The 11,682-nt window shown below is 38.7% G+C and overlaps 2 protein-coding genes across 7 annotated transcripts in view; both read left to right on the top strand.

The window, feature by feature from the left end:
* ercc8 (excision repair cross-complementation group 8) overlaps positions 1-7,816 on the top strand; it is a 10,401-nt gene extending 2,585 nt beyond the window's left edge. For all 5 annotated transcript variants that reach the window (XM_008336860.3, XM_025053274.1, XM_025053276.1 and 2 more), the window contains 8 exons: positions 901-982; positions 2,207-2,275; positions 2,384-2,450; positions 3,056-3,159; positions 3,792-3,916; positions 6,301-6,498; positions 7,180-7,278; positions 7,585-7,816. In XM_008336860.3, the coding sequence (XP_008335082.1) occupies positions 901-982; positions 2,207-2,275; positions 2,384-2,450; positions 3,056-3,159; positions 3,792-3,916; positions 6,301-6,498; positions 7,180-7,278; positions 7,585-7,650 (810 nt within the window). In that variant the 3' untranslated portion in view covers positions 7,651-7,816. The remainder of the gene's footprint in view (positions 1-900; positions 983-2,206; positions 2,276-2,383; positions 2,451-3,055; positions 3,160-3,791; positions 3,917-6,300; positions 6,499-7,179; positions 7,279-7,584) is intronic.
* A 1,006-nt stretch (positions 7,817-8,822) lies between these two features.
* The window catches only part of elovl7a (ELOVL fatty acid elongase 7a), a 5,300-nt gene continuing 2,440 nt past the window's right edge, over positions 8,823-11,682 (top strand). Inside the window, exons 1-4 of one of the 2 annotated variants that reach the window (XM_008336863.3) lie at positions 8,864-8,978; positions 10,924-11,012; positions 11,120-11,310; positions 11,420-11,502. Coding sequence is in view for 1 of the 2 variants with exons in the window: in XM_008336862.3 (XP_008335084.1) it covers positions 10,949-11,012; positions 11,120-11,310 (255 nt within the window). In the remaining variant the exon portion in view is untranslated. Of the gene's footprint in view, positions 8,979-10,923; positions 11,013-11,119; positions 11,311-11,419; positions 11,503-11,682 lie in introns of both variants that reach the window. The other variant, XM_008336862.3, reaches the window with a different exon arrangement.

An 11,682-nucleotide genomic window follows, 5' to 3' on the forward strand; every position in this document is an offset into this window, starting at 1 on the left:
TATACTGTAAAAATATATGTATGTATATGTGTATATATGTAAAGAATGCTGTGCTGCTATATATACACACACACTCTGACCACGTACTATTATACTAATGAAAAAGAAAATGGAGTTGCTTTTAAACTTGTTCTTTGTTGTTATTGCTCCAGTTCTATAGCCTTTGGATATCTAGTTTGTGTCATTTAATTGGACAACAACCCAAACATACTGTAGAACAGGTGAAAGAAACGTACAGTAGGAGTATGTATATAAAAGTTTTTTGGAAGAACTTGACAGGCTAATACTATCCCTTTTATGTCATAAGTACTGTAACCTGTAGCTTCTCGGCTTCACCACCTTTCCTATATATTTCTTTCACTTTAAGTACATCATTCTCCTGTCTTTCTTCTCCTAGTCTCATATGGCAGACTCTGATACAGCAGTGATAAAGTTACACTAGCATCACAGTTACCCCAGAAGGTCAGACAAGGGACAGGAAAGACTCGGCCAACCTCTTGTTTATTTCACTCTACTTCATGTCCTCCTGTCCTTTCTGCCTCTCTCTCTCGCTCAGTCGCTCTCTATCATACATATAAATTATTGCTATAGAGTTTGTGACTGTGTAGTCATTTTTCTTTGCAAACACTGCCTCCACTGTGTGGGTTAACCGATTGGCTGAGCCTGTGATACCTCTGGCAAACACTTACAGATGGAGTACACAGAGACTTGTGTAACTTGCAGTGCTTCTTTGGTGAGCTGCCAAATGAGCTCCCATCTGCTGCTCCTTCCCAGTGTTTAATGTTAGACTCTGTATCTTAGCAAAATTTCATACATCCTTCAGGCTTTACATTCGTTTACTATTTTGAGTTCTATATCAAACATATTTCTACCACAGCAAACTGATTTTTTGTTTTGCAGCCTGCTGAGGTGTTTGAGTTTGAGGGAAATGTCTACAGTCACCACTTGTCTCCCATTGCTAGAAAACACAGTCTCATTGCAGGTACGTGTGTTACATCACAGTCTTTGCTAATGTGTGTGAAGTAGAACAAACTCGCTTAAGTTCATGCTGGCAGTTTTTGTCACTGGATGCTAAAAAGCATTGAACCAGACATGAAAGTGCCATTAGTTACAAATTCTTCCATCAGTTAATTTCTCCCGGCAATGTACTACATACCACCCATCAGCACACCCAGCTCTTAATCCCCTGGTCATGACAGGAAACGTAGCTGCAGGGTGAACATGCAAGTTAAGGAGACATGGAGTTAGGTTCATGGATAGATTTCTGTGGAAAGACATTGAAGGAATTCAGGTGCTACCTGAATTCCTTCAATGTCCTTCATGTTACTGAGCAGGACCAACAGGTTACTCATGTCTGCCCAGAATGTGCACATATGTTTTCACGGTACTGCCGAGTCACACACATACATACTCTGGCACTAGGTGTGTCACTGGGAAGGACCCAGTGACACACCTAGTGCCAGAGTGAAAACGCTCACTAGTGATTTGCCTCTTTTGAGAGAAGTTACAGATGATGGTCAAACTAGTTGCATTTATTTTTCTGGGTAGACAATTTTGAGGGAACCTCTTAAAAGCACCAGAGGCTCATTAAATGAATAGCATTCACTTTTAAAACTCTTATAACTTTCTTAAATTCTCTTCATGCTTTGTGTGTTGGCTCATCTTTATCAAAAGTTAGTATCAGTAAGAATTTTACCACACCCAATCTGTGGGAACCAATGCACCAGGTTTCATTCAGTTGAAACACTGCTACCATTATACATGATTGCAGATGTTACTAACCTTTAAAATTTGTCACTGATCAGTACTTATTGTGAAAGAGTACACTGTGCGATTTTAAAAATAATACCTTAATTATTTTAATTGGTCATAAAGTATGCAAAGTTCTCATTTTAAGGTGGAAAGCCTAAACATGATTAGCTTAGCACAAAAGGCCCCAGAAAACACTGAGTATTGTAAATAATACATTTATAATACTTTTTTTTTGTTTGTTGTGTGTCGCAATTTCAGCAATTTAGGTTTCGAGTTTTCAATTTGGAGATTTGATTTTAAATAGACATTTTTCAGCAAGAGGTGTACAACTCGATAGAACAGCGGAGCTCTGCACTAAAGCAATGACTCCTTTTCAACTGTCTTTTATTAGACTGGATGTCTGAGTTATATTATAAAAAAAAAATTAAATTTCTTTTTGCTTTTGCATTTTCAGTTGGCACCAAATACCCTAAAATCCAGCTGTGTGACCTGAAGTCTGGTTCACGAACTCATGTTCTGCAAGGTTGTTGGAGTAGATTGTCCAGGCTTTATCGACACATACACCCTTATTATTGCATAAACACAATTTCTGAGCAACTTGTTAATAAACAATGGTGTATGCTCTCTGTAGGTCACAGAGCAGAGGTCCTCTCTGTGCGATGGTCGCCCAGATACGAACACATCTTGGCTACAGCCAGGTAAGAGTAATCTAGTGCTGTCCTGTCTGTGTCTGGAGTCTCCACCTCAGAGATCTTCCATTTGCCCTCTTAGCACTATCACAGCATAGGGCCAGGTCCAGGGCAGTGCCGCTGTGTTGTGTCCTAGTACACTCTGTTATCTCGGTTCTGACCAACTGGTTATGATGCAGCCCTGAGTCAAGGATAATGGTGCAAGCACCACAAGGAGCTAGGCGTTCTGTCAATCGTGCCTGGCCTTCTGCCATATGGTAGATACAGTTCCCACCTTTTTTCACGCTACAATATGCCTGCTAATTAACCCACTGAGAGCGCTGCACTGCTGTCCCTCTGGACGCTTAAGTGATTTTGAAAACAACAGGCATACAGAGGCATATGTGATAGAAGCCAGGGATTGTTTGTATTAACCATTCACAAGTTTATTTATTCATTCCTTTATTTCTTCAAAGCAAACACTTTTTCTCACACACTGCTGTACTCACTCAGGGTCATCTGTCAAAGTCTTTGATATTACTCCTGTATTAAACCATGTTTCATTTTTTGTATAAAACTGTTATCTTTAAACAAGTAAAAAAGCGATAATTGCCCCGTTTTTTTCTCTTTTTAAGTGCAGACAGCAAGGTGAAAGTATGGGATGTACGCCGGGCTACAGGTAGCCTCTTCACTCTGGACCAGCACAATGGAGACAAATCCAAAGCCTCCTCAGAGGCAGGTACTGTTCTCACTCCTGCCTTCCATTGTTTGGTACTCTTTTTAAACCAAGGAGTTAAAAATCAGACATATTCTCATAAAATATTACCGTAATTGACGGACTATGAGCCACTATTTTTTTTAAACAATGATGTGCCTAATTTAGCAGGAAAGAAGCAGGAAACACCTAACACGGAAGAGCTGCCTAAATTTCCCTAAAGGAAACTCTCGAGGGATTAATAAAGTGCTATCTATCTCTCTATCTACCTGCAACTAAAACAGGATAGGAATAAAATGACAGAATAGAGGTCTGAGCTGGTTGTAGAAGTAGTCAACATTTTTTACACTCTGCTTTGCTGTAGGGACCTCTTGGTTTCAGGTTATTCTGGTTGACAATGAACCAGACTTGTGTCTTTGTAAGTAAGTCAACACTCAGACACTACAGTATCTGCTGTACCTGCCTTATTTCCTGTTTATCCTCCTTATGGACCGCTTTTCATGTTGAGTAATCTGGAATATATTTAAAGTGATGTTTAATATATAATATATAAGTCTTGCTTTATATCCTATTATTACAAGATCTCTGCTGCGTACAACACAATAAGACAATTATGCTCAACACATTGTGACCATATTTCACTTGGTTCTGTGTAGTTAACACTGCACATAACGGCAGAGTGAATGGCCTCTGCTTCACTGGTGACGGACTCTACATCCTCACTACTGGAACTGATGACCGTATGAGACTTTGGAACAGTGCCACTGGAGAAAACACGCTGGTAAGTTTCACAATCGGGTTTTATTTTTACGGCCAACTTTATTAATAGTTTTTCCCACCCAGATGTACAACAGTCCCCAAAGTGATAGATTAGGTACCTGAAAAACTGCCGTTATGATTTAGTACTTTTGTCTAGTTTGTCTAATTAATTTGTCTATTGTGTTGCAGTTAATCTTATAGAAATCACATTGTCACGCTTCTTAAGCAACAGCATTTTGCACTTTTGGAGTATTTACATTAGACAGCTGCTTCTCCTGGGATTCCAAACTTCCAGAAGTTTTGTGCATGTAGACAGCGGCTTTGTGGTGTTCGCAAATTAGCCAGAGTAAAGATCCTGCTAACGACAGAGAGAGAGAAATTGTGATTGGCCACTTCTGTGAAATAGACCAATCAGCTTTCATTGACAATGACAGATTTGATTACATGTTTCATTTTATGTACATTTTAAACAAACATTTAAGTCGGCAGGTGGTTAGTTAAAACTTCCTGAACAATCGAAACATCTTGAAAAGCTCTTTTAAGTATAAATACGTATATATGTAAATCTGTATAAGTATAATAGTATAATAAGGAGATCTATAGGTTTATATTCCAGATTTGAGAAGAACGAATAAACAATACAACACACAATACATATGTACAATAAAAAACTATGTGGGGCAAAATGAAGATTATAATGGTTAGTCTGCTGTGTGGAAAAGTTTTCAAATCCCATCCAAAGACAGGAACCTGTGTTTGTCATGGGTCAGTGCAAGCTACAAGCTGTATTACAAACACTATCACAAAATTTCTGAATATTTTACCTTTGAGTATGTGTAGCAAATACAGAATGCTTCTCGACAGGTCCTTATCCTTGTTCTCCATCTAGACCAGTACTTCTCAAATAGTGTGGCGTGCCCCATTTGCGGGTGGCGGGAGGGGTTGTGAGGGGCTTCCAAAGGAATATGGTATGCATATCGACATAAGTGTACCACTACTGTAATGCTTGAATGATAACAAGCCTCCAGTCAATAGGTGGCAGCAACTCAAAATATACATGTTATATGGTTCTCAATAGTATTTCAATTTGCAAGGGTGGGTGGAGGGGCATGAAAACATGTCTGTCCCCAAGGGGGGCATGACAGAAAATAATTTAGAACCACTGATCTAGACATGTGCCAAACTCGAGCCCACCACATAATTTTATGTGGCCCTCTAGTGCTGAACATGTGTATGGTCACTGACTATAATACAGTCTATACTTTCGGTAATATTTGGTAAGTGGTAATAATTTACCGTGAATTTAAAGTAATGCCTGTTAATTAATGCACGTTGAGTTATAACCCAACTGAGATGTGGGCCAATCATCGCTCATAGTTTAATAGTCTTTTGTCAATATGAAATACCAAAAAGTATACACATAACACAAGAGACGCTCAGTTACTGGCTCTCGTGTGGCTCCCTCACCTGTTTTCCTCTCACATAGTGTAGTTATCATGGTAGGAATTTTTCCATCTTCAAGCAGAAGATGGGGAGAAGGCCGGTGACTCTTTCTCCTGGGCAAAGGTTTCTGAGTGCTGTGGATGAAATGTGGGCAGGTGAACTGAATTTATGACGTGGTACAAACCTGTTTTATTATCCAAGGCCTAAATAACTGTATTGTTTTTGTCTGCTTACAAGATGTTTTAGACGCAACATATTTTAACTAAAGCCTTAACTTAGTTAACCCAACATTTTCAGCTTGTTATCTCAATTTGACATCACAAATTTCTGGTGACCCCAGAGACATTTTCTTTTCCTATAATTAGTTTTTGATCATGGTTATACTATTGCAAATACAGAGTAGCCAGATTAGTGCACAAAGTGACATTTTGTTTACCAGTGCTGGCTCAAATATTTTTGTATGTTGTTTTATTTGAACTTGATTTATATTGTATTATAACATACTGTATATATTATATTATATTATATCCATCCATCCATCCATCCATTTTCATCCGCTTATCCGTTACCGGGTCGCGGGGGCAGCAATCGCCACCCATATCACAGTGCACCGTACCAACCCCCCTAAACCTTCCTGCAGGTGGTGAGTCCACTGGAAGGTACCAACCGCCCTGACCAGGATTCGATCATGCCCAGGAGGTGAACCCTCGGGTTCCACACCAATGACAGAGACATTGCCTCTGGGCCAAAGCGCCACTATTATATTATATATTGATGATAATAAAAGGATACCATTATTTAGGTTTATCAGTATCAGTAACTACATCTAAGATTACTGGACTGGCTTTTCGGAAGATGTTTCACCTCTTATCCAAGAGGCTTCTGCAGTTCTAACTGTCCAGTCTATACAGTATATTGACGTGACCAATTTCCTTCATTCCACTGCTTCTACTTGTGCTTCAGGTGAATTATGGTAAAGTCTGCAACGAGAGTCGTAAGAAGGTGCAGTTCACTGTGTCACGCGGCTGCAGCCCAGAATTTGTGTTCGTGCCATGTGGCAGCTCCATCGCAGTGTACGCCCTCCACACGGGGGAGCTGGTCACGATGCTACGGGGTCACTACAACAATGTAGACTGCTGCGAGTTTCACCCGGACTATCAGGTGACACAAAAGTGCAGACTATTCCTTGTCAAATACAAATGCTGCATTTGTTTGTATCTCTCTCTCTTTCTCTCTTTCTCTCTCTCTCTCTCTCTCTCTCTCTCTCTCTGTCTCTCTCTCTCTCTCTGTCTGTCTGTCTGTCTCTCTTTCTATGGTTTTCATTCCTCTCAAAGAATTTAGAATACATTTTCTTTGTCTACTGACCTTGTTCATTTGTATTTTTTTTCAACTGCTCAGCAGTTGTCAGTGCAAAGAGAGCCATTTAATTTGCATTTACAGTAGGAACAGTAAATGCAAATTATCTGTTTCTCCTTAGTTGTCGCAGTCATGTTGCCAGGTACCTGGGAGATTCTATGTATCACAATGGTTCTATTCTGTTCTGATTTTGAGGACTACAGCCATAAGAAAATCTATATATAAAATGTAGATAAAAACTTAAGTAACTTTGACATAATTGCTATTAAAGTATATGTTTCTAGTGTCTCTGAATTTTAAGTTTAAGTGCTAACTGTAAGCTGTCGTGCTTTCTTCTGCCATTCATTCTCCTTTTCACTGCTTGTTTATGATTGTCCCGTGGGGCCGATGTTCACTGTGTGTGTGTGTTTTAAAGAGAGAAATTATGCATCAGCAGCACATATTCCTTGTGCACTTTCTTATCCTTTTTAGCATTTTATTACACAGGAGCTGTATAGTGGAGGGAAAGACTGTAACATCCTGGCGTGGGTTCCTGTTCTCCGTGTATCAGACATGGAAGAAAAGTCCAGGAACTCAAATAATAAGGTAAGAGGCAAAAAAAAGCCAAAAATGTTTCTTTTCTGATTACAGTATGGCCCACATTGTAGTAAGGCTTACTCAATTCCAAATGGCTTCCTCTCACTTGTCTTTTACCTGCTCGACTGGATTTTCTGACTTTCCTCAGCAGCAACAGCTGCTGTCATTACCCTTAGTCAAAATTGCAGTCAAGTTATTTTAGCGCATAGATGTGTTGTGTGTTTTTTCATTCTATGTTTAGGGTTTTGTCAGTATTGGTTGGTAAAATAATTAAGTAATGCATATCCTAATTTCAAAACATCCTTATCTTTACAGGTTGCTGCCGACCAGACACCAGTGGACCCTGCCTTTCAGGATGCTTGGAGCAGCGATGAAGATTAATGCTGATGTATTTATGTGTATAAACAACACAAACATTGTTTTCTTTTGTTTTTGTTGTGCCATAACATTGAAGTGAACATGTGTACATGTAAAGAATGTTTCCTTTTGTAAAGTTGATGGAACATTGTATGATTTGTAAGATTTATTTAAATGTATGTAAAAAAAACAACAAAAACATGGCCATTGTTTTACATTTACATTTATTCATTTAGCAATTGCCTTTATCCAAAGCAACTTACAAGATGAGGATTAACAATCGGGTTAAATAAAGGAACTCTTGAAAGTAGACCAGTAGTTAGGAAACAAGTGCTGAAGGAGATAGAGGAGGGTAGGGGTGGGACAAGAGGTGCTCTCTGAAGAACTGAGTCTTCAAGACTTTCTTGACGCCCCTGTTCAGGTAGTGCTTGGTAGGTCATTCCGCCAACGTGGAATGACCCTTGAAAACAGCCTGGATTGCCTTGTATGTGGTGTTGGGACAGCCTGACGTTCCGTTGACCAGCGGAGTGCTTGTGAGGCAACATATATGTTGCTGCCACCTAGTGACTGGAGGCTTTTTATCATTCAAGCATTACAGCAGCGGTGCACTTATGTCCAGTGTGCCATATTCCATTGGAAGTCTTTCACGCTTCCCCTGGCACCTCACCCCGCCCCCTCAGGGGAGCCCGCCCAACTATTTTAGAAGTACTGATTTAATGCCAGCGCTAAAATCCTTAGCTCTTTCTCAGTGCTTCAAACAGTACAACACATTCTTTAACCTGCATTTCTAAACACACCAGTGCTTTTTGGAAGTGTACTTAAGTATACACAGAGCAACTTTTTTTGGTTTTGCGACTTTCTCACAACACTGTAATTAAACTGGCAGAGGTAGAAAGAAAATATTTAAAAAATCTACACAGAAAACTGGTGAGTCTTGGAAGATGTTAATTCAAAATACAAAAAAAGTCTATGTCAGTTAAAAAAATCAGTGTAAAAACTGTCTCTGTTGACTATTTTAGACGTTTTGAATTTTATCTGAAGTCACTGTCCAACCATATGAACATTTTTACTGGAATTAATCATTGGTTACGTATGAAGATTGGCATGTACTGTATTTTCGATGGGGTTTCACACATTTCCTGCATTTCCTCCATTATGACAATGGGCGGGTCTATTTGATGGACACGTCACGCTGTCTCATAAAAAGCGCGACCGGTCAGCGTGTGAATAGAGCTGACGACACACCCACGACAAGCGGCAGGTGAATAGAAGTTTTAGTCACAGTCGGATACAAGAAAATACCAGTTTGGTGTCGTTTTTCAACGCCCCAGAAGCTGTAGCAGCTTAAGAAGGTTGGTACTTCAAAATATTTTTTAACAATGTTTATTACAAGATCTTTTAAAGGCCCGTTCGTCGAGACATACGCGTGTCCGTGATTAATGAACGCTGTCACACCTGTTGAGCTCCACAGTGATGCCGGTTATGTGACCTTGTTACTGGAGGATTGCCTTTTAAATTTACCCTGGTACTTGTTTGCCTATGAAACGGGGGTAGAAATGTGGAAACCTTTTTTTAAAGGAAACACAAAGCTGCACAAAACATCAAGGTAGAAACGAATCACTTTTATATAAGTCGTCATCTTTGGCGGTCATGTTGTAAAATTGTTTTTAGTAAACGATTTGACACTGTTCCGGTAACATGGCTTGTTGCTAGATTTATTAACGAAGCATGGAGAATGATCCCTTTCAAGAGACCCCGGAAGTATCCACCAGAGGGCGACTTTTGCCGAAACTCAGTTTAAATACAAGGGCATGCATAAATCAATTGCATTCTTCTTCCTGTGACGTCAACAATGTCGAATGATTTTTTTATTATTTATTTATTTTTATTATTTGATTTACTTTTTAAAAAAGTACCTGCAATTAAGGGCTATGGTTTATATGTGGTTTACTCTGTCAAAAATGTTCTATATTTTGACAGAGTAAACCACATCTAAACCATAGCCTTTAATAGCAGTTAAGATTATAGTAAAGAGAAATATTCTTCAAAACACTGAGATATATATTTACATTTTAAATTTTATCAAATATGTAGTGTTTAGTTTGTCAGTGTCAGCACAGGAATTTTACTTCCTTAGTCATTCTTGCAACCTGACAATGATTCAACAGCAGCTTAAACAAATGCTTGTGTAAGTCAGCTCCATTTAATTAAACATTGACTTTTTATGTGTACCTTTTATTTTTAAAGTGACTTACAATCTAGTCCGTAACGTTCAGAAATGACGAGACATACAATGTTGTGTAACATTAAAGGTCACATTGTTAAAAAAGTTATTTTTTTAATATTAATAACAAGTACACATTTTTGGTCTACACCCAAACTGGTGACTAATATTTGTCAACCAGAGTACAGATTTCCAACTGAACTTCCACTGGAATAGCACCACAATAGGTGCATTATTGGCATGTCGCAACAAACCAGTGTTTGAAACACTGGCTAATGACTGATGTTACTCCATGGTGCTCAGTAACTGTGATCATAGTTGATATTGCGGACAGTGTGAAGACAAGAATGGGCATCATGGGAGCAGCAGCTTTACATCAGGGTACCAGACTTTAGATAAGTCAGGACCTCGTTACAAATAGACTCCAGACACCTTTGCCTTTTTTAGCCATTGCTCTTCCCTTCGTAAGCTTCCTGTTGCATTTAGGTTGACGCACCTTGAAAACCTGTCATGTAGGCTTGTCTGCAGGTAGTAGATGTGTAATGTGCTAATTGTGTTACTGTGGTTTGACTACTTTATTTGACAAGGCTTGACGTTTGGGTTCATGTAGTGAATCGGGGACTGTTCAAGGCAAAACTGTGGATTAGTTTGTTGTGTGAATAAAGCAGTTTATTAACTAATCAAATTTTCATTAACCCTCATCACTGTCGGTTCTTAGATAACAGAAGCATCTTCATTGTTCTCCTGGACAGTACATGCAAAGCTTTGTCTGATTCAGATGGAAACAGCACCTTTCTCTGACTTTCTTTGACTTGTTTTATTAATTTAAATGTAAAGCTGAGATTAACTGCATTTGTTTTGTGTGGTAAAAGTTTCAATTGTTGACATTTTTCCATCTTGGGCTCCTACCAGTTGTGTGGTTTAAAAACATTTTTAATTTGCAGTGAATTGTCAAGAATGTGCTTTTTGCTTTAGAACGAATGTATTATTGTCTGTGTGTATTGTATACCTTCAGTCCATGTGTGAAAATGAGGAACCACTAATCTGAGCTGTTTGTTTGTTTTTCTCCCCAGGTGAACTGCAAGGAACCATCTGAAAATGCAGATAAATAATTTAACATCCTCAGTCGTATTGATTTATAAAGACTTTATTCAAAATGCAGGTGGGTCATTGTCAAAACTTTCCAGACTTGTCTAACACACTGATACATTTCCATTTCATTTCAACTTGTCTCGTGCTGTAATTTTAATTTTAAATTTCTTGCGTCAGACTCTCGCACAGATGATTGGCTGCTCATGTCATCCCCTTTCCCACAAACCTTCATCATCGTAGCCTACATTTACTTTGTCACGTCACTGGGGCCTAAGATAATGGAGAATCGCAAGGCCTTTGACTTGAAAAGTGTCCTGGTTGTTTACAACTTCGTTGTGGTCATGCTGTCGCTGTACATGTGCTATGAGGTGAGTTGCTGCGTTTGATCACAAAATGAACTCATTTTTATACCTGAATTATTCAGCTGTAGTGAAAGCGGTTTTTTTTTCCCCCATTTTTGTCGTCACCTGCCAATAGTTGTTTACTTCAAGGAGAAGCAACTTACTCATGGTTACCTGACTGACAGATTGAATTTCTCTACTCCACAAAGTACTTTTAAGGTGGCTATGAAATTTAAGTTAAATGACAGCAGGCTTTTTTTAATTTTTTTTTATTTCCATGTTGTTACAAGAATCACTTCACACTGCTGTTCATTTGATTTAGTTCTGTTATATAAATAATAATTAAAGAATTCCCCAAATATTCTTTAATTATTATTTATATAACAGAACTATATATAT

This window comes from Cynoglossus semilaevis, chromosome Z (genome assembly GCF_000523025.1).
Source record: "Cynoglossus semilaevis isolate Cse_v1.0 chromosome Z, Cse_v1.0, whole genome shotgun sequence".
In the NCBI taxonomy this organism is placed as follows: domain Eukaryota; kingdom Metazoa; phylum Chordata; class Actinopteri; order Pleuronectiformes; family Cynoglossidae; genus Cynoglossus; species Cynoglossus semilaevis.